The sequence below is a fragment of the Budorcas taxicolor genome, chromosome 9, assembly GCF_023091745.1.
Source record: "Budorcas taxicolor isolate Tak-1 chromosome 9, Takin1.1, whole genome shotgun sequence".
Taxonomy (NCBI): domain Eukaryota; kingdom Metazoa; phylum Chordata; class Mammalia; order Artiodactyla; family Bovidae; genus Budorcas; species Budorcas taxicolor.
Window position 1 is genome coordinate 79,759,829 of NC_068918.1, and position 26,896 is coordinate 79,786,724.

Below are 26,896 nucleotides of genomic sequence, written 5' to 3' on the forward strand. Positions count from 1 at the left end.
CATTGGTCCTTCAAGAACTTCAACACGTGGGAGCAAAGACTCCCAAAGTACTGCATCCATATTTCCATAGCTGTCTTGGAGTGCGTGCTTAGTCGCTCAGTCATGTCCGACTCTTGCGACCCCATAGACTGTAGCCTGCCAGGCTCCTCTGTCCATGGAGTTCTCCAGGCAAGAATACTAGAGTGGGTTGCCATTTCCTTCTCCGGAGGATCTTCCCGACCCAGGAGTCGAACTCGGGTCTCCTGCACTGCGGGCAGATTCTTTACCAACTGACCTACGAGGGAAGCCTCAGAGTGACCCTGACTAAACAGAACTGTGTCAACAGGGTTCTGTTGCGTTCAGCACCCGACAGGTCCTATGGATGAAGGATGGTCCTGAGAGATGGCCAGGTCTCTGGGAGGTACTTGGTGTCCATAGGTTTGTAGGTGGTGAGGCTAGACTCTTGAACTTTAAAACCTTGAAAACCTATTTATTAATTTAGATGAGAAATAAAGCCATCAAATGGGCATGACATTTGGGGTTCACTGTCTTTCTCCTGAGTTTCTGTGGGATTATTAATAATCTCTCTTGTGGTTACCATATTCTTTATATCTGTTACTATTTTCAATTAAGTTACAGTCTGTCTTGGCTGGGAAAATAGTGTCCTTATAAGGGGTTTTGCGTATCTCTGCTTTGATTTAATCACATGAGGCTAATTGATTTTTTAAAAATTGAACTATAATTGGTAGGCAGTAACATTATATAAGTTACAGGTGTACAATATAGTGATTCACAATTTTTAAAGCTTATACTCCACTTATGAAGCCCTAGTGGCTCAGATGGTAAAGACTCCACCTGCAATGCCAGAGACCTTGGTTCGATCCCTGGGTTGGGAAGATTTTCTGGAATGGGAAATGGCAACCCATTCGAGTATTCTCACCTGGAGAATTCTACGGACAGAGGAGTCTGGCCAGCTGGGACAGTCGATGGGGTTGCAAAGAGTCGGATACAACTGAGTGACTAACACTTTCACTTTACCTTTCACTCCACTTAAAGTCTGGCTAAATTCCCTGTGTTGTACAATTATATCCTTGCAGCCTATTTTATACCTAATAATTTGTACCTCTTAATCTCCTACCCTTCTTTTGTCCCTTCCCACTTCCCTCTCCCCACTGGTAACCACTAATTTGTTTCCTGTATCTTTGATCTACCTCTTTTTTTGTTATATTCACTAGTTTGTTGTGTTTTTTAGATTCCACATATAAATGATATTACATAGCATTTGTCTTTTTCTGACTTATTTCAGGTAGCATAATGCCCCCCCCCCAAGTTCATCCATGTTGCCACAAATGGCAAAATTTCAGTCTTTTTTTATCATTGAGTAGTATTCCATTGTATAAATAAATATATATAAACATACAAAATTTGTATATATTTATAAGCACATATATATAAGCTGTATATATATGACATCTTCTTTATCCATTCATCTGCTGATGGACATTGTGGTTGCTTCCATATCTTGAGATCAATTGATTTCTAAGTTTTTAGAAATGAGGTGCCTCTGTTGTTTTTACCTACAACCCCTTTCTAAAATTCATATTTTCCAAAAGAAACGAAAATGCTTTAAGAATTTATTCTTATATGCTGAGTAGTGAAAAAAAAATTAAGCCTATGGTCTTCCAAAGTTCTGAGTAATTTAGCATAAGTGTAAACCCTTTGCTTTTCCAGTCCTTTTTTGCAGTGGCTTTTGGGGGAATATTCTTCTCTGTATTTTAGGATAATAATGCTAAGAGCTAACAGTTATTTTGTACTTTGTCCCAGGTTCTATACTAGGCACTTTGTTGTTGTTTAGTCGCCAAGTCATGTCGGACTCTTTGCAACCCCATGGACTGCAGCACACCAGGCTTCCCTGTCCATCACTATCTCCCAGAGTTTGCTCAAATTCATGTCCATTGAATCGGTCATGTTATCTAACCATGTGTTAACTTATGTAATCCTTGCAACAACCCCATGGGTTAAGAACTATTATTACCCCTATACTACAGATGAGGAAATAAGCCCAAGGAGGTAGAGGATTTTGCCCAAATTCAAAACAAAGCTCGAAGTGGCAGAGCCAGTATCCCAGGCAGATTGATTCCAAGGTCTGTCCATTTACCCCAGTTTGAAAGCCTCCAAGGCCAGAGATAAATTCAAGGACTTCTGGTACTTTTTTAAAAAAGGACAAGATTTCTCACACAAGTTTCTACTTTACTGGTGCTTTCTTCCCCATATATATGAAAAGAACTAGATCTCATTTATAATCTGATTTCAATCAAAGATGTATCTACTGATGGCCAATTTCATTAAAGCAAGAAAAATGCTTGACCCTACAGAGCTTCACTGGGTAATCAGTCTGCTACTTCCAGCTACCAAGAAGGAGGGCTGTTTTTATCTGAGAAAAATCTGCCAGCTATACGTAGATTAAAAAAAAAATTTTTAGCAATATATCTAACTAATTTTAAAAGCAATATATCTAACTGAAGTGATACAGCAGTGATACTCTTTCACCATCATAAATCTCTCTTTTAGAGATTATATTGCTATGTAACTACCAGAAATATTTTCATAAACACCATTGCTTTTTCTTCAAAGAATTTCATAATCTCTTTGATGCTTTCATGCACAGTGAATTTTTATTCCTGCATTATTTTGTTGGTAACACTCGTTTTATTTTTAAAATCATACCAAATAAACACAGAACAAATGCACTTAAAAGTTATTAGTTTTTGAAGCAACATTTGGCCTGCTTTTTAGAAGACATGATAAATGCTGCAAATATTTGAACTCATTTTTATTCTTTGTTTCACTTTTTCATCCCCAAAGAGTATAAAATATAGGTAGACTAAAAAATACATGAGAGAAAAAAATAACAAGGATTCACAGATTTTTTTTTATCATGTCATCATGTGTGATAAATTTTGAAAACTTTATACCTATAGAGTATTATGGAAAATCTATTTTTACTTCAGATGAATAATTTTTTAACAAGAATATATTATTAAAAAATTCATATTACATGGTCATTTAACTGAATTGGCAGAAAGTACATTTGACTTATCCTATTTAATTATTGCATTATTAAATATAAATTATTTAATGACAGTTGTCATAATGAAAATGTAGACTTTAAACAAAAACTACAAGATACCATTCAAAAACAAACAGCAGATGATACAAACTGCAGTGTGAGTGTCAGATTTAATCAGTGATCAATTCAGTGGTTTTCAGTTTGTTTTTCACAGTAGTTATATTCTATAAAGTCATTTTAAACAGTGAATTAGCAAATACTGATCCACTACTCCCAGGGAAAATACAGGCTTAGGTTTCCATGAGTGTTTTGTCACAGCATTTTCATTAATTGATCAATATATACCTTGTTTTGCGTGCATTTCTGTTTAGAGACACTTTAATATATATTGTTGAATCATTACATTGAACTCATGGCCAACAGCCTTGGGTAACTCTGTAGTTCATGTCTAAATGAAGCTTATCTAAAATGCTGTTTTCTCTGTGAGGCACGTCACAGCCTTATCGGCTTAAGAACACTAGAAAGCACTTCAGCACTATGTCTGGAAGCCATTTAAAATAACAAAGTCACACACATACACAAAGCACAAAAATGCAAAAAAAAACAAAAAGTGGAACTAAATAGATCACAAAAATAACACTTATTTACAGTCTGAGGGCTGAAACAAGAAGAAAGAGCATAGCTTTGCCATTAATTCAAATATTTCACCACTCTGTGTATGTCTGTGAATGACTGAGAAAGCTCCATGAGCATTGATTTTCGGGTTGTGAATAAATTTCAGTATATAGGTGAATTTGCAGATATGGAATCTACAAATAGGACTGACTGTATTTGTAAAACTTAAATATACAACTGATCAGTGTGTCAGAAAACAAGCTTCTTATTTAGAAACCCAAGCTGTTTTAGGTATTATTCACTTATCAAAGTTAGTTCTCCTTCATAGATCAAAGTAGCTAGTACATATCTAACCTTTTAAAAGGACACTTTACTTCTATCAGTTGAAATAACTCATAATAAATGTACAAAATGCCCATCTTCAAAAAATTTTAAAGTGTGATAACAATACAAAGATATTTCCAAATAGCAAAAATGTCTCTGCTTTGAAGAGTACCCCTTAAAATGTGTTGCCCTTGAGCAGTGTACAGCCTGATCAACCATATACAGGAGCCTTAACTGTAGGTAGGTTGCCGAGGAGAAACACAGTGCACAAAGTGGATGAGTTCAACTTTTGAGAAATGCTGACTGCTAGACAATATCTATTACAGAGTATCGAACTTGGAGGCAGAGACACCTCACTTGAAAAACCTGTACTGCCAATTATTTTTAAAGCCGATTTTATTCATTTATTTAAAAATTTTTATTTATTTACTTGGCTGTGCTGGGTCTTGGTTGCTGCCTGTGGGCTTTTCTCTAATTACGGCGAGCGGGAGCTACTCTCTAGTTGCGGGGCTCTGGCTTCTGACTGCAGTGGCTTCTCTTGTTGCAGAGCACAGGCTCTGGGGCAAGTGGGCTCAGGAGTTGCAGCTCCTGGACTCTAGAGCGCAGGCTCAACAGCTGTGGGGCACAGGCTTTGCTGCTCCACCGCAGGTAGGATCCTCCTGGTTCAGGGATTGAACCTGTGTCTCCTGCACTGGCAGGTGGATTCTTTCCCACTGAGCCCCCAGGGAGGCTCTGTGCTGACATTTATGTTGTGAGCAAGCTCTCTCTCTGAGCTTTAGTTTCTACACCTGTAATAAGAGGACAATAATACCCACTTCAAAGAAGTTGATTTGAGGAGGAAAAATAATAAACCTATGAAAAGTATAAAAAAAAGTCTGACGTTAAGAACTCTTCCTCGAGTCCTGTAAACAGTGGGATTTCCTTAAAGTTTTAGAACAAGGGAATCATCAGATTGCAGTTAAAAAACAAAGTAATTCTTGTGTTGGCTTGAAAATGGATTAGAAGCAGACTGGTTGGTATAAAAGCCCAGATAACCACCTCCCCCCCAAAAAAACCTCCTTAAAACCCAGTCTAAGACATCGATAACAAGAATGGAGAAAGGAGCAAGACTGAAGAGTTATTTCCGAAACTGCATCGTGCAGTTGAAGATGCGATCCTTTCTGGAACCCCTTTTCTTAGCTGAGATCTCCCTTTCCCCCCAACAGTTGCTTTGTCAGCTGTGACATCCTATCTGTTTCGCTGGAGACTTGACCTCCTGCCAATGGATAGCTGACTTGAGACTGGAGCTGGGGATGGGGCAGGGGGAGGAGGTAACAGGTACAAAAAGCCAGTCCCCTGGCATCGAAGTGGGAAGTTAGTTTCCAGGCTCAGCTATGTGCTTGAGTAGCTTGTTCTCTTCTATCCTGTTTTCTTTGCTTCCTTGTCCTAGGAGCACTCCTAAGTAAACCACTTTCTTAAGAATCCTCCTAAGTCTTTCTGAAACACTAACGCCAAAGGTGAAAGACCTTACGAAAAGACCCTTACAAAAAGACCCACAGCTGCAAAGGGAATGTGGAAGAGAGAGCAAAAGAGGCCCTTAGGCTCTTGCTTCATCCCAGACTTCATAAATCCTTCTGACTGGTTGACACTTTTCCTATAAAGAGACACACGATGAGGTGGTTCTTCCGACGATCTGCCAGTAAGTTCATTCTCCCCTTGGGGTAGAAAAATATTTAAACTGATTGCCTGATTAATCCCTCCAAATTTTTCCTGAAATATTAAACTCTTTTAAACTTGCAACTTTACAACTGAAAAATTGCTTCAGCAAGGCCTTGGAGGATGGCATTATGTACAGTGAATCTTTTTGATTAGTTGAAAAAATACAGATTCAAATTGAATTATCAATGAAATATGTTGAATTTAAGGTCAGATGAAAATCACATGAGTCTGGAAAATATATATTTATCATGGGTGTTTCCAGAACCTTCTTTTTACCTGGCTAAAATATTTTTAAAAGCACTTTAAGTTTTGAATAAGGATTTTACTTTTTTATTAATAAAAGCAGTCTGTCATTGGTTTTAATGCTGAAACCAAAGGTCCTTGAACTGGTTGCTTTTTATAAAGTGAGCTCTCAGTAGTTTCTAAGCTTAGCCTACCATAAAGTTATAAAATGGATAGCATTTATTTTAGGTAAAAAATATGTTGGAAACAGTTTTAAGTATTAGGAAAAGAAAGCAGACTTTAAAAATAAATGGTATGAAACTTTATAAAGATCTTTGGAAGTGAGAGTGAGAGAGTTTTACAACTAGTCGTGTTGTCAGACTAGAACAAACAAGGGACAGGGATTTGCTTCAGGATGAATTAGAAAAATGATAATCATTCCTAAAGAAGGACTAATTATATGTATACATATAGCTGATTCCCTTTGCTGTATAGTAGAAATTAACACATTGTAAAGCAATTATATTCCAAAACAAATTAATTTTTAAAAGGACTAATTAGAGAGATCAAATAGAAATCAGCAAAACAACTGAAACAAGTCTAAGAAAGGACCAAGAATGGTTGAAAAAACCTTAAATGTGGTCACTTGAAGGATAGATGTATTGGATTTTGGTGGTCTGTCTTTCACCAAGGCATCTTGTATTGGATATCTAAAGCAGTTGGCAGCATTTGGCAACATTTCATTCAGCCATTGAGGAAAATATTTAAATCAAACATATCCTTTGAAAAAACTCTTTTAGACAAATAAAATGTTATAGGAGTACTTTCTGGACAGGTTTCTAAACACATTGAAAGTTCCCAAAGTTATCTTATTATAGATTTTTCCTATGAGAAGCTTGTATATTTGCAAGACAAACAAGCAAACAAACATAAGGAAGAAACTAGAGAAATAAACTTCCAAAACCCCAAGGAAGTTCCAAAATAAAAGCCCAAGTGCCAGAGATACAGATCTTAATGTCTTCCCAGAGCTACTGATGAGGCATTTCAATCTGGTCTCAGATATCATGTTTATTGAACGTCTGTCTCAGCGTCCCAGGTTTCTAAACATATTTCAGGCCAGTAACATGACAGAAGGATGAGGTGGAAATTCTGGTTTAAGCTGGACATGCCCAGGGCTTCCCGTTCCCAAACTGCAAAATATTTGTTTGCCTTCCCCTATCAGCACCTCAGGCTAAATGTGTCCTAAACTGAACTCTCTCTCCTCCTCCTTCTTCTGCTTTATCTCCTCACTGCCTTTCAGGCCTCACTGGGCTTTCAGCCTGGCTGGTAACCTCAGATTCCTGTGGATTCCACCTCCAAATCTCCCCGGCCCCCCATCACCACTCCCAGTCCATCAGTCTCAGCTCTCACCTGGCCTGTGACAGCCCCTCCTGCAGGCCTCCCCGACTCCCCTCTAGATCCTCCTACATATCCCACCTACTGTTGCCCTTTGGTTGCAGCCTTAACACTGTCCTTGACCTAAACGACTGTATACAAAATAGATAAGCAATAAGGACCTACTAAAGAGCACAGGGAACTAAACGTTGTAATCAACTGTTATGGCAAAGAATCTGAAAAAGTATATACATATAAAACTGAAGCACTTTGTTGTCCACCAGAAACTAATACAACATTATAAATCAACTCTTGTTAAAAACTTGGCCCCCAGTGGAATGGTTTCTATACACTAGCCTGGCATCTAATTAGGAACTTCCCTTTTCTATAAAAATGCAGTTATATGAAGTAGACTAGTTCAAACTGCTGGCAGCTGCCTGCTCTGTTGTCATGATAAAGAAAAATAGAAGTCTGTACTGAGACATTACATACCATAATATGTTGCCCACACATGCAATTTTGTGAGAAATCTGGGCAGGAATATTTTTTACATCCCTCCCTTGCTTAGACTATCATCAAACCCAGAGTTTCCCCCACTGCCAGCCTGCATCTTCTATCACCATAGTACCAGCTTGTCCCAAACTCTTCCAGGGTCCAGCTCAGACCTACATCCAGCCTTGGGTCCTTCTTTCAATTCTCAAAGGACCATCATCAGGTATTGCCTTTAAGAATCACTTGGTTCATGTCTTGACATCCCAGGAAGTTTGAAGGCATCCAGGTGGGGCTCAGGCCAGACACTTTCCTGCTCCCACTCACCATGAAAGTAAATTTTTTTCCACATGGAGAAAAATCTGTTTAACACTGATTCAAATTTTTACTGTATTTTCCCCAGCTTCATCAAGATATAATTGACAAAACTGTAAGATAAAGTGTGCACAGTGATGACCTGATATAAGTATACGTTGTAAAAGGATTTCTCCCATCCTTTTAATTCATACATTTATCACCAATACTGATTTTTAAAAATAAATTTATTTTGTGTTGGGGCATAGCCAATGAACAATGTGATAGTTTCCAGTGAACAGCGAAGGGACTCAGCCACACATATACATATATCCATTCTCCTCCTAGCACCCCCTCCCATCCCGGCTGCCACATGACACTGAGCAGAGTTCCATGTGCTGCTATACAGTTGGTTCTTGGTGACCAGCACTGATTTTTAAAGACTGTTAAATTCATATTTTCTGGTGTGATGAAGAAGAGTTACAAGTTTGACAAGAGTGACCAGAATTAGACTTTATGAAACTGAACTCTGCAACAATTAGATGTAAATAGAGAAGGGACTTTCTCAGCTCCTCTTCCAGTTGCCTTGAGGTTGTGTCAGCTTTTGTGTTTCCTCGGGCAGTTTCATTTCACTGAAAATTTGACACGTGTGTAGTAATTGTACTGCAAGGAAAAATTGCAATTGAAAAGAATGTTTACTACGAACTATAGAATTAGGAGATTTCTGACAGCTTTAGTTTCTATTAAAGGATTTTTTTTTTAAAGCCAATGAAAGTGCTTTCCAATGAAAGCACTGTGGTCATTCTGGATTGCACAGGTGACAATTATTACTATAAAATCAAAAGATATCATCTGAGGCCAAGAAGTCCTCAGAGATAATAATGAATGCATGTAGGATGGTTGGATGGAATCCAAGAAGAGTTGCTTCGATTTCATTTAATTTAATAAGAGCACAGAGGGAGTTCTACCAAGGGCCTTCAAGTGGGGTGAATGTGGGTTTCAGTTTGAGGTTCTGCTACAAACAGTGGGACCTAAGGTAGGTGACTCCCCTTCTCTGTGCTTTAAAGTCTAGGGTCTGATCTTCATTCCGCCACTGACCAGCTGTATATACTCTTGGACAATTTATTTCATTTCCCTGTGATTGTTTCCTCAGCTTAAAAATGGATTATTCTAATATCCACTTCATAATCTTGTTTTTACTAATGAGATCATAGTTGGAAAGCACTTAGAACAGCTCTTGAGAGAACAAATGTAAATGTTTTATAACTAGAAGCTGTGGCTGTTACCAACACTAGTCTTACTATTATATATATTTCCCTGCAGGGTTGTTGAGAAGGTTAAATGAAAGAACTGCTCACCAGGACAGACTACATGATTTGCAGGTCCCAGTACGAAAGGCAAATGTAGGGCCCTCTGTTCAAAAATCACTAAGAATTTCAAGAGTGGAGTTAAAACAAGCGTCGGGCCCTTCTGAGCGCAGGGCCTGTGCAACTGCACGGGTTGCACACCCAGCCGGCGGCGGCCGGGGCGCTGGAAGAAGAAGCGAGGGCACACAGTGGCGCTAAATAAATGCTCATGCACCTTCATGACATTGCACGCCGTCAGCACGGTTACCACTGACCCCCCTCGCTGTCACTTGTCCCCGACCCGAGGACAAGACCCGGAACTGCGCCCGCGGTGGAGCCGGGCAGTGAGGACCGACCTCCGGACCCGCCGTCCCCAGTCGCTCTGGCCGGGCCGAGCCTCCGCCTGGACGGATGGGGCCGCTCGGCCGCCTCGCCGCACCGCCCCCCCGGGACAGCTTCAGGAGGATCAGGGTCTGCCCGGCGCCCCCCGGGCGCGTCTCGGGGGCCCGGACGCCTCGCAGCCCGGCCCAGGTCTCCGGGTCCCGCGGGCGCCGCCAGCGTCCGGGGCCCCGCCGGCCCGCCGCAGTGTTTACCGGTTGCCCGAGGAGACGCGCCCGCGCGCACCGCCGGCTCCCGCGCCCGCCGGTCCGAGAGCGCCGCGGGACCCCGGCCGCCATGAGCTCCTCCGGCCCGCGGCGCCCGCCGCCCACTGGCCCCGCCGCCTTCGGCGCCTCGTCGCCCGCGCCCGAGGTACCGTCGCAGCCCGCGGGCGCGCGCCGGGGCGGCGCCGGCGATCGGTCTCCTCCCGGGAGAGCGCGGGGGAGGCTCGGCCCGGGCTGCGCGCGGCGCTCCTCGCCGGCGAACTCTCCTCTCGGTAGCCCGGGTGGATCGTGGTGGGAACGTCCCCGCGTCGGAGAGGGGCTTGGTATTGCCAGCGGCCGGCGAATTTGAGGAAGTGAGGGGGCAGGTCGTGAGTGTGTGAAATGCGGCTGAACTTGGGCTTGTACCAGTTCGCGTCTCTTGGTCATCGACACGGGTGACATTCTCAAAACGGTGTGTCTAGCTCCTGTAGACCCTTCCCGAACCCCCGCCCCTGGCGCCAAGAATTCTTGCTTTTATCTTAAACTTCTTAGCTACAGAGAGACGTGTTTCAGAGCAGTTTCTTCAAAAACCTGAGGTGGTAAGGTTAATAATAATACATACAGTCTGAGGGAAGTCGCTGCTCTTTTCGTTGCTAATCGTTTCAGAAACGGTCATTCCGTTGTCGGATCCATTTATTCGTCTACTCCCAGGTGGTACTTGGGCATCGCGGACTTGCAGGCTCAGCCTGGGTTAAGTGTCCCCTTCTGGACCCCGCGCAGGGGCCCACCGGGCAGAGCGTTTGTCAGAGGTTCCCCACGAGAGGGGAACTCTGTTCAGTCGAACTGCTTGCTGACCCCAGAGGTGTACTCAGCTTAGCTGACCACAGAAATCTTTGGGGCACGCTCTTAATTCAAAACTTGGGTTGGATTCTCCAACAAGTAGTAGGGAATTCTAACATTCAGCAGCTTTGATGGCTGCCTTTACATCTGAGCGGATAGTGCCTTCCTTCTATTTAGATTTTTTTGATTCTTGACGTATTTGTGGAAAACTAGTGCCATCTTGTACAAATAAAATTAGTTTTTCTTCCACTAGAAAATTTACATATTTTGTCCCTATCTTGTATCCTTTGTGCATTAAGAATATTAGCCCATGCATAAGTATGTAGAGTTTTTGTACTGCTTCTTCATCCCTAAAAAAATACTCTGGTGTGTGTCTCCTAAGAACAAGGGAATTTTCTAACCAAAACACAATGATCAAATTCAGTGTGTTTAACATCCTTATAATAATATTATCTAATGTCCACTATCTGCTATTTTGCCAGTTGTCCCAATAATGCCATTTATTGCATTTTTTTTTTTTTTTCATTTCAGGATCACACATTGAATTTAGCTGTGTGTCTTTAGTCTCTGTAAACCTGGAACAGTTCCTCGGTCTTTCTTTGTCTTCGGTGATATTTTTGCAGAATCTAGGTCACTTGTTCTGTAAAATAGGTTTATCAGATTGTTCTTCATGATGAGATTTTTGGTAGGAATACTATCTAAGTGATGTAACTCAGTTCATCAGAGTGGGAGGTACACGATGTCAGTTTGTCCCACTATTGGTGATGTTCCTAATTGGTCGTGTCTGCCCATTTTCTACTGTAAAGGTGGAAAAATAGTTACGTTTTAGTAATAAATGATCATATTGAATAATCCTACTGATTAAGACTGAGATTTTTAAGGTAAATTTTACCACCTACATAAAGGAAAATATCCACCAAGACCAAGACTTTTTAAAAAATTGTTTTTGGCTGATCTGGGGCTTCAGTGTTGCTCTCGGGCTTTCTGTAGTTTGGGGAGCCAGACTACTTTCAAGCCTTGGTGCGTGGGCTTCTCGTCGTGGTGACTTCTCTTGTTGCGGTTCCTGGGCTCCAGGAGAGCAAGCTCAGCGGTTGTGACTCGCAGGCTTGGTTACCTGTGGCATGTGGGATCTTCCGGAACTAGGGATCGAACTAGTGTCCCCTGAATTGCAAGGCAGATTCTTAACCACAGGACCACTGGGGAAGCCCCCAAGCCCAAGACTTTAATTGACCTGAAAGACCTAGATTTTATTGAGAAGCAAAATGCCAGCATTTACTGTAATTACTTTTTCAGTTTCCAAAATACTTATCTGAGACAATCTTACAACAGATAGGCAGGGCAGGAATTTCCCATTATACACAAGATATAGCTTGTTCAGTTAGCTAATAATGGAACAGGAATTTAAATATCTTTCTTTTGAAAGTTTAGTGCTTTCCCTGCCGTACCATTATGCACTGAAAAACAGATTAAAAGACTAGGCAGGGATAATAACCAAGTGTATGAGGAAGTAGAATACTGCAGGGACTGGAAGTATTAGCTATGAGTTCAGGCAGTCTTGATTATACCACTTAACTGTGACACGTTGAGCAAAAATATGACAGTGTCTCAGAACTTAGTTTCTTCATCTGCAACATGGGATCATAAAGCTTATGACATAGCATGGTTTGGAGATTCACTGTCAATATATGGAATGCTGCCAATGGAGTGACCGAATACATCACGGTTGGGAATTTGATCAAGTTTCTTTCCTCTTGGTGAAACAAGAGTTAGAGTAGCTGCCCGATGGAGTTGTTATGAGAAGCAAAGGTAAATAGCAACACGGCCTATCAGCAGCTATAGTTCTTCAAAGGAAAGAGGACTTAAACTGGTCATGTATAATTATGAAAGAAGTAAAGTCAGTTTTTCTTGATTTCCCCACCATTTCAAACATTTAAAAAATTATGGTAAAATACACATAACATAAAATTTACTGTCTTAGCGAAATTTAAGGGTACAGTTCAGTGGCCCTAAGTTGCTTTATTGTACAACTATCATCACCGTCTATCTCTGAAACTCTTTTCATCTTTCGAACTGAAATTCTGTGCACACTCAGCAGTAACTCTCCATGCCCTCCTTTCCCCAGCTCCTGGTAACCACCATTCTTTTTCTGTTTCTGAGTTTGATTGCTCTGGGCACCTTGTGTAAGTGAAATCATACCATTTTCATCTTTTTGTGACTGATATGTTTCACTTAGCATAATACCCTTGACATTATCTAATGTCCTCTCCCCAGCTCCTGGTAACCACCATTCTTCTACTGTTTCTGAGTTTGACTGCTCTGGGCACCTTGTGTAAGTGGAGTCATACCGTTTTCATCCTTTTGTGACTGGTATGTTTCACTTAGCATAATACCCTTGACATTCATCCATTCATCCACGTTGTATTAATTATAATACGTGCATTAGAACTTCTTCCCTTTTGAAGGCAGAATGATATTCCATTGCATGTATATGTCATGTTCTGCTTATCCATTCATCTGTACAGAGACACTTGGACTATTTTATTGTGAATAATGCTACTATTTTATTGTGAATAATGCTCTGGGTATACAACAGATCTTCAAGATCTTGCTTTCAGTTATTTTGAGTATAAGAATTGTAATTGCTGGATTATGTAGCATTTCAATTTTCAATTTTTATAACTTTTATTTTTAATATTTATTTATTTGGCTGCACTGGGTCTCAGTTGTAGGTTTTAGGATCTTTAGTTGTGGTATTCAAACTCTTAGTTGTGGTCTGTGAATCTAGCTCCCTGACCAGGGATCGAACCTGGGCCCTCTGCATTGGGCGTGTGAGTCTTAGCCACTAGACCACCAGCAAAGTCCCCAATTTTCAGTTTTTTTGAGGAACTGCCTTACTGTTTTCCATAGTAACTGCACCATTTTACATTCTTATCAGCAATGCACAGATGTTCCATTTCTCCACATCCTTGTCCATACTTGTATTTTCCCTTCCTTCCTCTTTCACTTCCTCACTCTCTCCTTCCTTCTCTCCCATCCTCCTTCCTTCCTTCCTTTCTTTCTCCCACTCTTTTTCTTTTTTTTTTTCATATAGTCAGCCTGATGGGTGTGAAGTAGTAACCATTTCCACTTGATTCCATTTCCTTTCTCTTTGATTTGTTCTGTTCTTTTTTATTTTCTCTTCCTTTTAATCAAACTCAAGTTGAGAAAAGATCTGACTCTAATCATATGTCTTCATGTGAATTTAAGTCAGAAACCTTGGTATTCTAGGTATAAAGGAAAATAACCTGAAGCCTCCCACAAAGGTAAGAAGTGAGAGAGAAAGAAACAGAAAAAGCAAAGTAAAAGAAAAAAGGATGATGAAAAGCAATATGAATATATCAGTAATTACAATAACTATAAGTGGATTAAATGCTCAGTTAACCAATAAAATTGTCAGATTGAATTTAAAAAAAATTCAGGTATATGCTATTTATGAAAGACATATTCAAACAAAAGTATATGGAAAGATTGAAAGCAGCATGTTTGAAAAGATTTATCAGACACATAATAAGCACAGGAAACCTTATTGGATATAATATTATACAATACTTTTAAAGCAAAAAAGCATTACTAGAGGTAAAGAAAGTCACAATGATGATACAAGTTATATCACTGCCACATAATAATAAAAATTCTTACTTATCAGAAGAAGCTGCAACAATTCTAAATGTATATGCGTCTAATAAAATGGCCTCAAAATATATAAATCCAAAATAGACAGAAGCAAAAATCTCTGAGGAGATATAGGCAAATCTTCACCTACAGTAAAACAGTTTTAATATACCTCTGTGTGTGTCTGAGAGACCCACCAGACAAAAATTTGGTAAGGGAACTATTAAAAAGCTAAAAATACAAAAATGGTTAAGTCATTATGAAGAAGAATAAAAGGATATTAAATATTTGGGTTACATATGGCTGTAGAAGTAAACTGGATGACTTTTTTTCTTTGCCCAAGGGAATAAATACCTTTGGACTATGAAACAATCAATTGGACAAAAAGTCCTAGAAAGTGTATTGGTAGAGATTAAACTAGATAAGTAATTAAATATTTTTCCTTGTTTTAAGTAAAAAAGGCTTTATACAATTAAAAATTATTGATGACAATCTGATCATGAGTTCAGTTCAGTTCAGTTGCTCAGTTGTGTCCGACTCTTTTCAGCCCCATGGACTTGGTAGCACACCAGGCTTCCCTGTCCATCACCAACTTCTGGAGCTTGCTCAAACTCATGTCCATCAAGTCAGTGATGCCATCCAGCCATCTCATCCTCTGTCATCCCCTTCTTCTCATGTCTTCAATCTCCCAGTATCAGGGTCTTTTCCACTGAGTCAGCTCTTCACATCAGGTGGCCAAAGTCTTGGAGTTTCAGCTTCAGCATCAGTTCTTCCAATGAATATTCAGGACTGATTTCCTTTGGGATTGACTGGTTGGATCTCCTTGGAGTCCAAGGGACTCTAAAGAGTCTTCTCCAACACCACAGTTCAAAAGCATCAATTCTTTGGTGCTCAGCTTTGTTTATAGTCCAACTCTCACATCCATACATGACTACTGGAAAAACCATAGCTTTGACTAGCCTGATCTTTGTCAGCAAAGAAATGTCTCTGCTCTTTAATATGCTGTGTAGGTTGGTCATAACTTTTCTTCCAAGGAGGAAGTGTCTTTTAATTTCATGGCTGCAGTCAACATCTGCAGTGATTTTGAAGCCCCCCCAAAATAAAGTCTGTCACTGTTTCCACTGTTTCCCCATCTATTTGCCATGAAGTGATGGGACCAGATGCCATGATCTTCGTTTTTTGAATGTTGAGTTTTAAGCCAGCTTTTTCACGTTAGACAAACCCACCTTGAAGGATTTTCTGTTAAATAATTGGCCAATACTCTTCAAAAGTGTCAAGGTCATGATTGGCAGAAAACAAGGAGACAAGACAACTAGAAGCAATGTGAGAACCTGGGTTGATCCCTGGACCAGGAAAAGGACATTATTAGAAAACTCGTGAAATTTGAATAAGATCTGATGTTTAGTTAAGAGTATTATAGCAATGTTAATTTCCTGGTTTTAACATGCCTTGGATATGTAAGTAGTTAACATTAGGGGAAGCTGGGTAAAGCTACGCAGAATCTTTCTGTTCTAATCTTGCAACCTTTTTCTGGGTCTAAAATAAGTTCAGAATAAAAAGTTTAAAAAATGAATGACAAGCAGTTAATTCTTTGTATATCCAACTTTAAACTGCAAGACTTATTTTCTCTTGGTATCTAATTATTCTTGGACCACCTGGCCGAGGGGAAATGTTCAAATAACAGGTGGATAAAAGAACTTTTTGAACACCAAGCAGAGAGCACGATTGATTTTCCCTTCGTATTTCAAAAAGGTCGTGTGAATCTTTACTTAATTGCCAAATGTAGTGTACAGGATATTAGAAACAATAGTGAGTGCTTCTTGGTTTGTACTTGAATTAAGTTGACTAATTATAAAGACTTACTTTTTCTGTGTTCAAGGACAATTTAAAAATTTAATTGAGAAAGGGAGTAACATTTGCTCTACTTAGAATTATTTATGCTAGGTTCTTTTCCCAAGATTTCTTTTTTCTTTGTTTCGCTTCCAATTTTTTCCTTTGAAATTGGTGCTTTGGTGGCTTTGATCTAAGGCAGAGAAGTTCAAAGGCTTTGTCGAGGTGGACCAGCAGCCCTGTACTCTTTCTGTTATTGATACCAGCACTGCTATTGATTGTGGCTTCTATTTCTACATGTTAGATAGTGCATGAATAAAATATTTTAAATATTGCTAGTAAAAGGAAATATATGAATTCTATTTCTGAGTAACTGAAATAACTTCCTTTTTGTTGACTAAATTTACTCTTATGCTGTCCCTCCTGACTCTTCCGCATTAGCTTTGTACACAAATGTATTTTTCAGCATTTCTAGGTCATCATCATCTAATCTCACTGTCAGTGCAAAGGGGAACAATGTCAACACCTGAGTACAGTTGTCACATTTCCTATAAGTCTTTTATACTTCAGGGTAAATGAAATGGGTAGAGTGGAGAAGCAAAAAGGAAGTCTTACTGTTGAAAATTTGTAATTATTTGGAGTAAGCAAAAATGAGAATGTGGGAGGAAGCCTGAACCAGAAAAACTCTGCTTGGTGAATCATACATTCATTGAGTCACCCGTGTGGTGAACAGTTTTTTGAGTTTCAGGGCACCAAAGTTAGGGAAATTCTTTGCTTCAGCAGTTAAAAAGTGAGGGTCAGTTCTAAAACAGATGATGTTTTAGATAAGGTTCCACTCTCATAAAAGTTACATTTTAGCGGGCGAGACAGATAACAAAAGTAAACAAATGGATAAACAAGGTAATTTCAAAGTGGGGTTAACACTCAAGTGGGATAAGTGGGATAACAGGATCAAGACTGACTGGTGTAGAGGGTTTGCTTTGGATAGGGTGGGCCCAGATGACTCCCCAAGGAGATGACATGTATGCTGAGTTGTCGGTGATGCTGGGAGGGAGTGTTTTTAGAAATAGCTCCCCTAGGGGAAGTGTGTTTAGAAAGAGTATACTACCATGTGTAAAATAGATAGCTAGTGGGAACCTGCTGTATACACAGGAAGCTCAGCTCAGTTCTCTGTGTGAACTGAAAGGGAGGGAGGTCCAAGGTTTGGGGGGATATGTGTACACGTATGGCTGATTCACTTTGTCGTACATGGAAACTAACACAATATTGTAAAGCAATTATACCCCAATTAAAAAAAGAATACAGTTGGTAGCACATCCCTCAGTTTGGGTATGTCTCATGATTCCTTAGCCTTAGATTCAAGTTAATCACTTTTGGCATTTACCGGTGATCCTATATGAGAGATGGTGTGTTCTCAGTGCATCATGTCAGGAGCCATATGTCCGTTTATCTCATTGTTGGTGTTATAAAAGAAAAAGAAAGGCTGAGAACTAGATTCAACAGACTAATGATACCTGATAATACATGTGATGTATTTTTAATTGCTCTAAGGAATGTTATTGAGATAATTGGTGAATACTATGGTGTCATTATTAAATTTCTTGAATTTCACAGCCGTATGCAAAGGAATGTCCTTGTCCTTAGAAATAAACGCTGAAGTATTTAGGGGTTGGAGGCTGTGATGTCCGCAAATTACTCACAAATGACTCAGCTGTCATGATTATAATGGACAGAGAGAAAAGACTAGATCAAATGTGATGAATTGTTCTCACAGTTGGTGAATCTAAGTGTGGCATATACTTGATTATTCTTGCAACTTTTCTGTAAGATTGAAATAAAGCTTTAAAGAAATTATGTACCTGTAACAAATCGGGATATTGAGTAGAAGATGCTCTAACTATCAAGCTCACAGTATAGTTAAGTGAATAATAAATGGGGTAATAAATAAAGGTTTGGAAAAGGGAGAAGGCAGGCATGGCTGGAGTAAAGATACGGTGTCAGGTAAGGGTCTAGAAGGAAAGGCAAACAAGCAGTTATGGGAGGTGCTCTACTAGATGGGGGAGGGGGAGAGCTGGGGAGGGGACGCTTTGCTGAAGTTACTGGGGCCAATGATGGTGGTAGGGAGATGACGTTGTCTTTGGAGTACCAACAGGACCTGTAGGTGATGTTCAGTAGCAGTTGGAAGCATGAATCTCTAGCTAGAGACGCAGATTGGGGAGCCATCAATTATTGCAGATGGTTGAAGTCTCAGGAGAGCTTGAAGTAGACCAGTAAAGGTGTCTTATGTGGTGAAGAAGGATTGACGATGAAGTCCAGAGAGTCGCAGGTTAACGAGTGGGTCAAGGAGGATAAGCTGCAGGAGGGACTGAGAGAGGAGGGCCAGATGAGCAGAGAAAGGAAAGCTGCTTAGCAGAGTGGTGGTCATGGCTCCCTCCAGTTCTCCTTTTTCCATATATTGGAGCACCCTTCCCCTGGGTTTATTTAGAATTGACAGAATTTGGGGGAATAGCTGCCCAAAACAATGATTATGATTTTGTCCATATTGATTAAATGTTTCTTTCTGATAGTAATTAGCTAAGTATTTTAGGGCCATTTCTGGTCCATGGTTTAAAAACCATGCCATTTGGGCCGAGTATGTGTATATATATTTATATATGGCTTCCCTTCTAACTCAGTGGTAAAGAGTCCACCTATCCATGCAGGAGGTTCAATCCCTGGGTCAGGAAGATCCCCTGGAGAAGGAAATGGCAACCCACTCCAGTTGCCTGGGAAATCCCACGGACAGAGGAACCTGGTGGGCTACAGTCCATGGAGTCACAAAGAGTCGGACACGACTTAGGGACTTAACAACAACTGTATATATATATACTTTACTAGTTCTGTTTCTCTGGAGGACCCTAATACACAGGATAACTTCACTGAGTCCTTCCATGCTTGAGGAGGTTGTTGGAACCAGTGGGTTTGTAGTCCATCAGAAAGGACAGTGCAGCAGGGCCACAGGTGCTCAACACAGACACAGAGGCTGGCGATCAACAGCAGGAAAGTGGGGAGAGTTTGTCATATCTCCTGCCTGATTTTCCTAGAAGGACAGGACCAATCTATCCATCAGTGCCCTCAGGACCACCATACTTTACGGGACCCATGAGAATGTTTTAAATTCTTTTAAAATCAGGAGAGGGAGAAAAAAATAACTTTGAAGTTGAGAAAATATTTTAATGTGTAATATTTTATTATGTTCCTCTTCATGCCAATAGGGTGTAGAATACAGTTTTAATATCTGTATGGAGGAAAGAGGCCGTGAAGGTATTAATAAAAGTGCACTGTTGGGGTTTAGTCGCTAAGTCGTGTCCTACTCTGCGACCCCATGGGCTGTAGTCCTCCAGGCTTCTCTGTCCGTGTGCTTTCCCAGGCAAGAATACTAGAATGAGTTGTTATTTCTTCCTCCAGGGGATCTTCTCGACCCAAGTATCAAACCCATGTTTCCTGCATGTCCTGCTTTGGCAGGCAGTTTCTTTACCATTGGGCCACCTGGGAAACCCGTAGGACCCACAAAAGTTAATGGGGTCCTGTGGGGAGATGAAACTGTGCAGAAGCATTGTATAGAGAGCATTGTTAAGCAACAGAAAAGGTGATAGTAAGACAGATAATAGAACACATTTTTCCCAATTTTACTGATACGATAGACATAAGCCCTGTGTAAGTTTAAGGCATACAGCATAATGCCTTAAATATATTGTGAAGTAATTACCACAATAAATTTAGTTAAATTAACACCCATCATCTTATATAGATGCAAAAGAAAAAAAAAGAGAATGTTTCTTTCCTTGTGATGAGAACTTTTAGGACTTTTCAATGTAGCGTACGATAGTGTTAACTATAGTCACTATGTTGTATATTATAGCCCCAGTATTTATTTATCTTATAACTGGAAGTTTGTACTTTTTGACTATCTTCATCCAATTCCTGCACCCCACACAACCCCCACCCCCTGCCTCTGGTAACTGTAAATCTGATCTCTCTCTTTTTAATGATATTTTTGCTTATTTTAGATTCCACATATGAGATCATACAATGCTTGTCTTTCTCTGACTTATTTCACTTAGCATAATGCCCTCAAGGTCCATTTATGTTGTTGCAAATTTTCTTCTTTTCTGTGGTTGGGTAGTATTCCATTTTAAGATATAGATATATTTAGATATAAAAAGTTTGTTTGGTTTCCTGTACTATCTAAGGAAAAGCCTGAATGAACTTTTTGGCCAACCCAGTGTAGTGAAAGTTGCTCAGTCGAGTCGACTCTTTGTGACCGCATGGATTGTAGCCTGCCAGGTTCCTTTGTTAATGGAATTCTCCAAGCGAGAGTACTGGAGTGAGTAGCTGTTCCCTTCTCCAAGCGATCTTCCCAACCCAGGGATCGAACCCAGGTGTCCCGCATTGCAAGAGGATTCTTTACCATCTGAGCCACCAGGGAAGCCCCAAAATATTGGAGTAGGTAGCCTATCCCTTCTCCAGAGGACCTTCCTGACCCAGGAGTCAAACTGGGGTCTCCTGCATTGCAGGCGGATTCTTTACCAGCTGAGCTTCCAGGGAAGCCCCCTAGTTATAACTATATCTAGAGATAGAGATGGGTATAAATATGTCACATTTTCTTCCTTATCCATTCATCCATTGATGGATACTTAGGTGTTTCCATGACTTGGGAATTGTAAATCATGCTTAGAAAATTTTATCTTAAAATTACTTGCTCCTTCTCTTAAAGGTTGACGTAAAATGATGAATATTGAACTGAAGTCCAGCAAAATTTAAATCTCCCTATGACAGTTTTATTGCACTAGAGAATTGCTCTTTTGAAAAATAGGTTTAACTGTATTTCACATTCCTTCTAAGGGAAATATTCCTGAGGAGCCAATTTGAATAGACAACTTGTTAAGAGTTTTAAGCATACCACTCAGCATAGGAACTGAAATATTACATCTTGGAAAAATTTTCACTTTAAGATAATTTATCAAGTGTTTGATAATAGATGGAGTGAAAAAAACCCCACTTGAGAAGAAGTCTAGAATCATTAATATGTGAAAAGACATATAGGATTCTGATGAATAAAATGTCCGATCTCTTTGTCAACAGAGGTTTTCATTTCCCCCATTCCACTCAAAGAAGCTATTTGTGACATGTGACAATGTGACATGTGACAGTGTTCCCAAATGTGCATTCATTATGAGCCTTGAAAGCTACACCCAATACCTCCCATGGAGCTCTATCCAATACAAATGCTGAGAAATTGTTGTCACTTAAAATAGGACCTGAAATTAATTAATTTGCCTGTGGCTTACTTACCTAAGATGTTATCTTGGTAGAGTGAACAGATTAAAAAAAAATTCAAAGGACTTTCAGTTCAGTTCAGTCGCTCAGTCGTGTCCAACTCTTTGTGACCCCATGGGCTGCAGCACGCTAGGCTTCCCTGTCCATCACCGACTCCCGGAGTTTACTCAAACTCATGTCCATCAAGTCGGGGACGCCATCCAGCCATCTCATCCTCTGTCGTGCCCTTCTCCTCCTGTCTTCAGTCTTTCCTAGCATCAGGGTCCTTTCCAATGAGTCAGTTCTTCGAATCAGGTGGCCAATGTATTGGAGTTTCAGCTTCAGCATCAGTCCTTCCAATGAACACCCAGGACTGATCTCCTTTAGGATGGATTGGTTGAATCTCCTTGCAGTCCAAGGGACTCTCAAGAGTCTTCTCTAGCACCACAGTTCAAAAGCATCACTTCTTTGGTGCTCAGCTTTCTTTATAGTCCAACTCTCACATCCATACATGACCACTGGAAAAACCATAGCCTTGACTATGTGGACCTTTGTTGGCAAAGTAATGTCTTTGCTTTTAACATGCTGTCTAGGTTGGTCATAGTTTTTCTCCCAAGAAGCAAGTGTCTTTTAATTTCATGGCTGCAGTCACCATCTGCAGTGATTTTGGAGCCCAGAAAAGTAAAGTCTGTCATGGTTTCCACTGTTTCCCCATCTATTTGGTGTGAAGTGATGGGACTGGATGCCATGATCTTCTTTTTCTGAATGTTGAGCTTTAAGGCAACTTTTTCACTCTCCTCTTTCACTTTCATCAAGAGGCTCTTTAGTTCTTCACTTTTTGCTGTAAGAAGTGGTGTCATCTGCATATCTGAGGTTATTGATATTCCTGCTGGCAATCTTGATTCCAGCTTGTGCTTCATCCAGCCCAGCATTTCACATGGTGTGCTCTGCATAGAAGTTAAATAAGCAGGGTGACAATATACAGCCTTCCTTTCTCGATTTGGAACCAGTCTGTTGTTCCATGTCCAGTTCTAACGGTTGCCTCTTGACAGGCATACAGATTTCTCAGGAGGCAAGTCATGTGGTCTGGTATTCCCATCTCTGTAAGAATTTTCCACAGAGGACTTCATATTAAATGAAAATATAAGCTTCTAAATTGACTAGACCCAACCTGTACAGCATATATAAACTTGTAGAAAGTAGAAGGAATCTTTTTTAAATTTATTTTTTAATTGAAATATAGTTGATTGACAAGGTGTTAGTTTCAACTGTTCAGCAAAGTGAATTTATACAGTAGGTCCTTATTAGTTATCTATTTTATATATAGTAGTGTGTATATGTCAATCCCAATCTCCCAATTTATCCCTCCTTCCTAGGAATCTTCCAAAAAGTGGTTGGAAGGAGATTTATGCATTTATCAAAGTTAAATTTTGTGAACTTGTGATTAATTTTGGAAATGCAGCTCTTTACTACAACAACCTGACTTGTCTTGCAGAACAGCAATATTGAATGAAGTTCAGAAGAGAATTCAATTCAGGGAGAAATGATTGCATATCTATATATGACGGTAACATAGTGATGAGCAGTATGGGCTTTGGCGTCAGATAGGCTTTGGTTTGAATTCTGGCTGTGCCATTTCATTCCTTCCTTCATTCATTCTGTGATTTTACTGACACCTGGTCACTGCGGACACAGTGGTGAACAAAACAGGCATTTTCCTGCCTCCGTGGACCTCATAGTCCAGTGGGGTTATAGATATTAAATAAATAACCATAAAATAAATAAATAAAATGCTAAAAAAGGAAAAAATCATAAAAGTAAATAAGTAAATTTGGTGATAACATGAAGGATAAGTATTGGGTAACATGAGAGTGAATAACACAGAAAACTAATTTAGATGGAGGCTCAGGGGACATTGACTTAAAGACTGAAAACAGGCTGGGTAGAGTGAGCCAGAGTAAGAGGCCAGAACCAAGGTGGGAAAGAAGTGGGGAGGAGAGGGCAGGGGAGAGAAAGGGAGGGAGAGGAGGAGAAGGAAGGGGACGGGAGGGAGGGGAAGAGGAGAGCCAGAAAACACAGCTGTGAGATTCAGATCAAATGCCTTATCTTTGAACCTAAATTCTTTTTTAGGCAATGTGGATAGTTGTAATAGCTTCACATGGTTGCACTTGGGGTTAAATGACATTGTATTTGAATCATACTTAATACAGACCTAGCGTGATTAGTGTTTACTACGTGGTGGCTATAGATACTAATGCCCTCACAGAGTTTACATTCTGGTGAGGTGGTCATAGCCAATTCAAGAATGGAAATAAGCAGAGAGAGGCTAATAGCTGTTTGAAGAGTTTCAGAGAAAAATTCCACATTTATGCTAATTTTGGAAATGATGTTTTAAGTTACAGTCACACCTGAAGAAAAAGGCAAGGCAAAACATCTTAGTGTTTGGTGATTAACAAGTGAATGTAAGTTACATATATCAACGAGGTTACAGCCTAAAGATACTGCAGCGTGATATTATACAGTGTGAATTAATATAATTTCCCATAGTGTCCATCTAGCATGCAAATATAGCTGTTACACAGGGGGTGGCTACAAGCTTCTAAAGGCAGGATGAGTTAAATAGCAAATTTATTCACCAAGATATTTTCCTAACAAGATAGAGAAAAATTACAAATTAGATAGGAGGGGACCTTCACCCTAACAACAACTGAGAGTTATAATTTTGGTTCCTTCAAGATAAACATTTTTTTTTCAGATGTTTTAAACATTTATTCTCATCTGACAAAATGTGGATGAATAAATAATTCCTGGCTTTTCTTCCCCAGTAACATCTTGGTCAATTCTCTCCTTTCCCTCCTAGTTTTTCTGAAACTCTTATCTCTATTCTAGGTTGATCTCTTGGCACAACTAATTTTAAAAATATGAGACTTGCTATTTTCCATTTTTACAAGAGATGAGTGAAATTCCACCTATGTTTGTTCCAACAGGACCATTGTTTAGCAATAATGAAAGTCTCGCAGTCATGTCTGACTCTGAGACCTCATGGACTATACAGTCCATGGAATTCTCCAGGCCAGAGTACTGGAGTGGGTAGCCGTTCTCTTCTCCAGGGGATCTTCCCAACCTTGGGATCAAACCCAGGTCTCCTGCATTGCAGGCTGATTCTTTACCAGCTGAGCCATCAGGGAAGCCCCTATACTCACCTAACAGGACATACTTCCACTGGTCTCAGCTGGAGGCTGGGTCCAGATGATAAGCCTTAATACAAGAGGTCTCAGGAATGTGTTTCTGATATTAACGAAGTTGATGTTGTCAAATGGCATTCAGAGGGTTGACTGAAGAAGCAGCATTCATTCATACTCTGCTCTACTTCAGAATTATCCCTGAAAAATAAAGAATCAAGCGAGATGGCTAATTGGACTCCATTGTCTTGACCCTGCTACTGAAGTGCTTTTACTAGACAAAGGCTTGACATGATGCCGCTCAGTTGTTCCACGGGTTTGGAAATTTGTGATTTCCTGTAGTGAGCAACTTGTTTGCTTTACCTTGTGGTCCTGGTAGATCGTGTGACTCAGGTTGATTTACTTGGAAGAGCCCAGGTAAACTGGTCCATTCCTCACAAGAGCTCGGTACCAACAGTACAGTAAGTCCCCTACCACGAACCTTTTACGTTACGAACTTTCGAAGATGTGAACACGCATTTGCGTGTCCAGTTATGTAAGTTAGTTCACTTACATACATTGTCACGTGTGTGCATCCTCTGCAAGTGGTTGTGCTTTTACTATACAGTACTGTAAAGAGCACAGTACTACAGTATCTTTGTTGCAAGCCCAGGATGTCTGAAAGCAAGTGCAAAAGCAGAAGTGATGTAATTGGCACTACTGTACTTTTCAAGGTACTGTACTATAAGATTAAAGGTGTTTTATTTTTTGTGTTTGTTTTTTTAATGTATTATTTGTGTGAAAATTATTGTAAACCTATTCATAGTACTATATGGCCAATTGTGTTAGGTACCTAGGCTAATTTTGTTGGATTTTTGAATAAATTGGACTCAACAAATGTGATTTCGAAATGAAACTCATTCATATGTAAAGGGTTTATTATACATCCAGGATACTTGCTTCCTCTTATTTGTTCTCTCTTTTAACCTTTCTTTCCTGCCATTTTCTTAATTCCTTATTTTTGTTTTTCTTGTTTTGGCACTGGTAAAAAATAAACTTGAGACGCTGGATGGAAGTTAAAGTCTTTCTCTAAGGTCTAGACGTCTGGTAAACTATAAAGATTACAGGAAACACTAGTGGAATTGGGACTAGCCTTTAGTTGATGGTCCTGCCGTGGCTTAGGAGAAGCTCTTCAGTGATTAGCTCCCTGATTCTGGAAAAGATTGAAGGTAGGAGGAGAAAGGGACGACAGAGGACAAGATGGTTGGATGGCATCTCTGACTCAATGGACGTGAGTTTGAGCAAACTCTGGGAGACAGTGAAGGACAGGGAAGCCTGATGTGTTGCAGTCCATGAGGTTGCGAAGAGTCGGACACGACTTAGTGACTGAACAACAGCAACAAAATTCAGTGATTGGAAAGTACATTCCAGAACACCCATGGAATCAAAGGCAAGATGTTTCTCCTGTCCGGGCTCATAGTTATGTGATACATCCATGGTTTTATGGATGTCAATGCTACTATTGGGCTTCCCTGGTGGCTCAGAGGTAAAAGAATCTTCCTGCAAAGCAGGAGACATGGGTTCAATCCTTGGGTTGGGAAGATCCCCTGAAGAAGCAAATTGCAACCCACTCCAGTATTTTTGCCTGGGAAATCCCATGGACAGAGGAGCCTGGCAGGCTATAGTCCATGGGGTCACAAAGAATCAGACACGACTTAGGGACTAAACAAAAACAACAATGCTACTATAGATGGACAGGCTCTGATATGTCATAGTGGGAGAATCTGTGTGCTTCCTAGACCAGCGCATCATCCCTGGGGCTTGGGGTGCAGTAGAAGTCAGCCAACTCCAGAGGCTGGTGGAACTTGGCATAGCAGATGAGACTGGGGAGTGAATCACATGGGAGGATGGGATATTAATAAAAAGAGCCATATACCCATCCATTCCTTTATTCTGCAAATAATTATTGAGCATTTACATTGTGAGGTTCTGGTTAGGTGCTAGGTATGTCTTAGTGGATATCAAAGACCTTAAAAATAATTTTTAAGTTTATTTTTGTTTTTGGCTGTGTTGGGTCTTCGTTGCTGCTTGAGCTTTTCTCCAGTTACTGTGAGGGAGGTTTAC

General features: G+C 40.2%; 1 protein-coding gene across 1 annotated transcript in view; it reads left to right on the top strand.

Annotated features, from left to right (window-relative positions):
• Positions 1-9,822: 9,822 nt before the first annotated feature.
• Positions 9,823-26,896, top strand: part of CCDC170 (coiled-coil domain containing 170) — a 91,427-nt gene continuing 74,353 nt past the window's right edge. The window contains exon 1 of the mRNA XM_052646065.1: positions 9,823-10,161. Within this exon, the coding sequence (XP_052502025.1) occupies positions 9,823-10,161 (339 nt within the window). The remainder of the gene's footprint in view (positions 10,162-26,896) is intronic.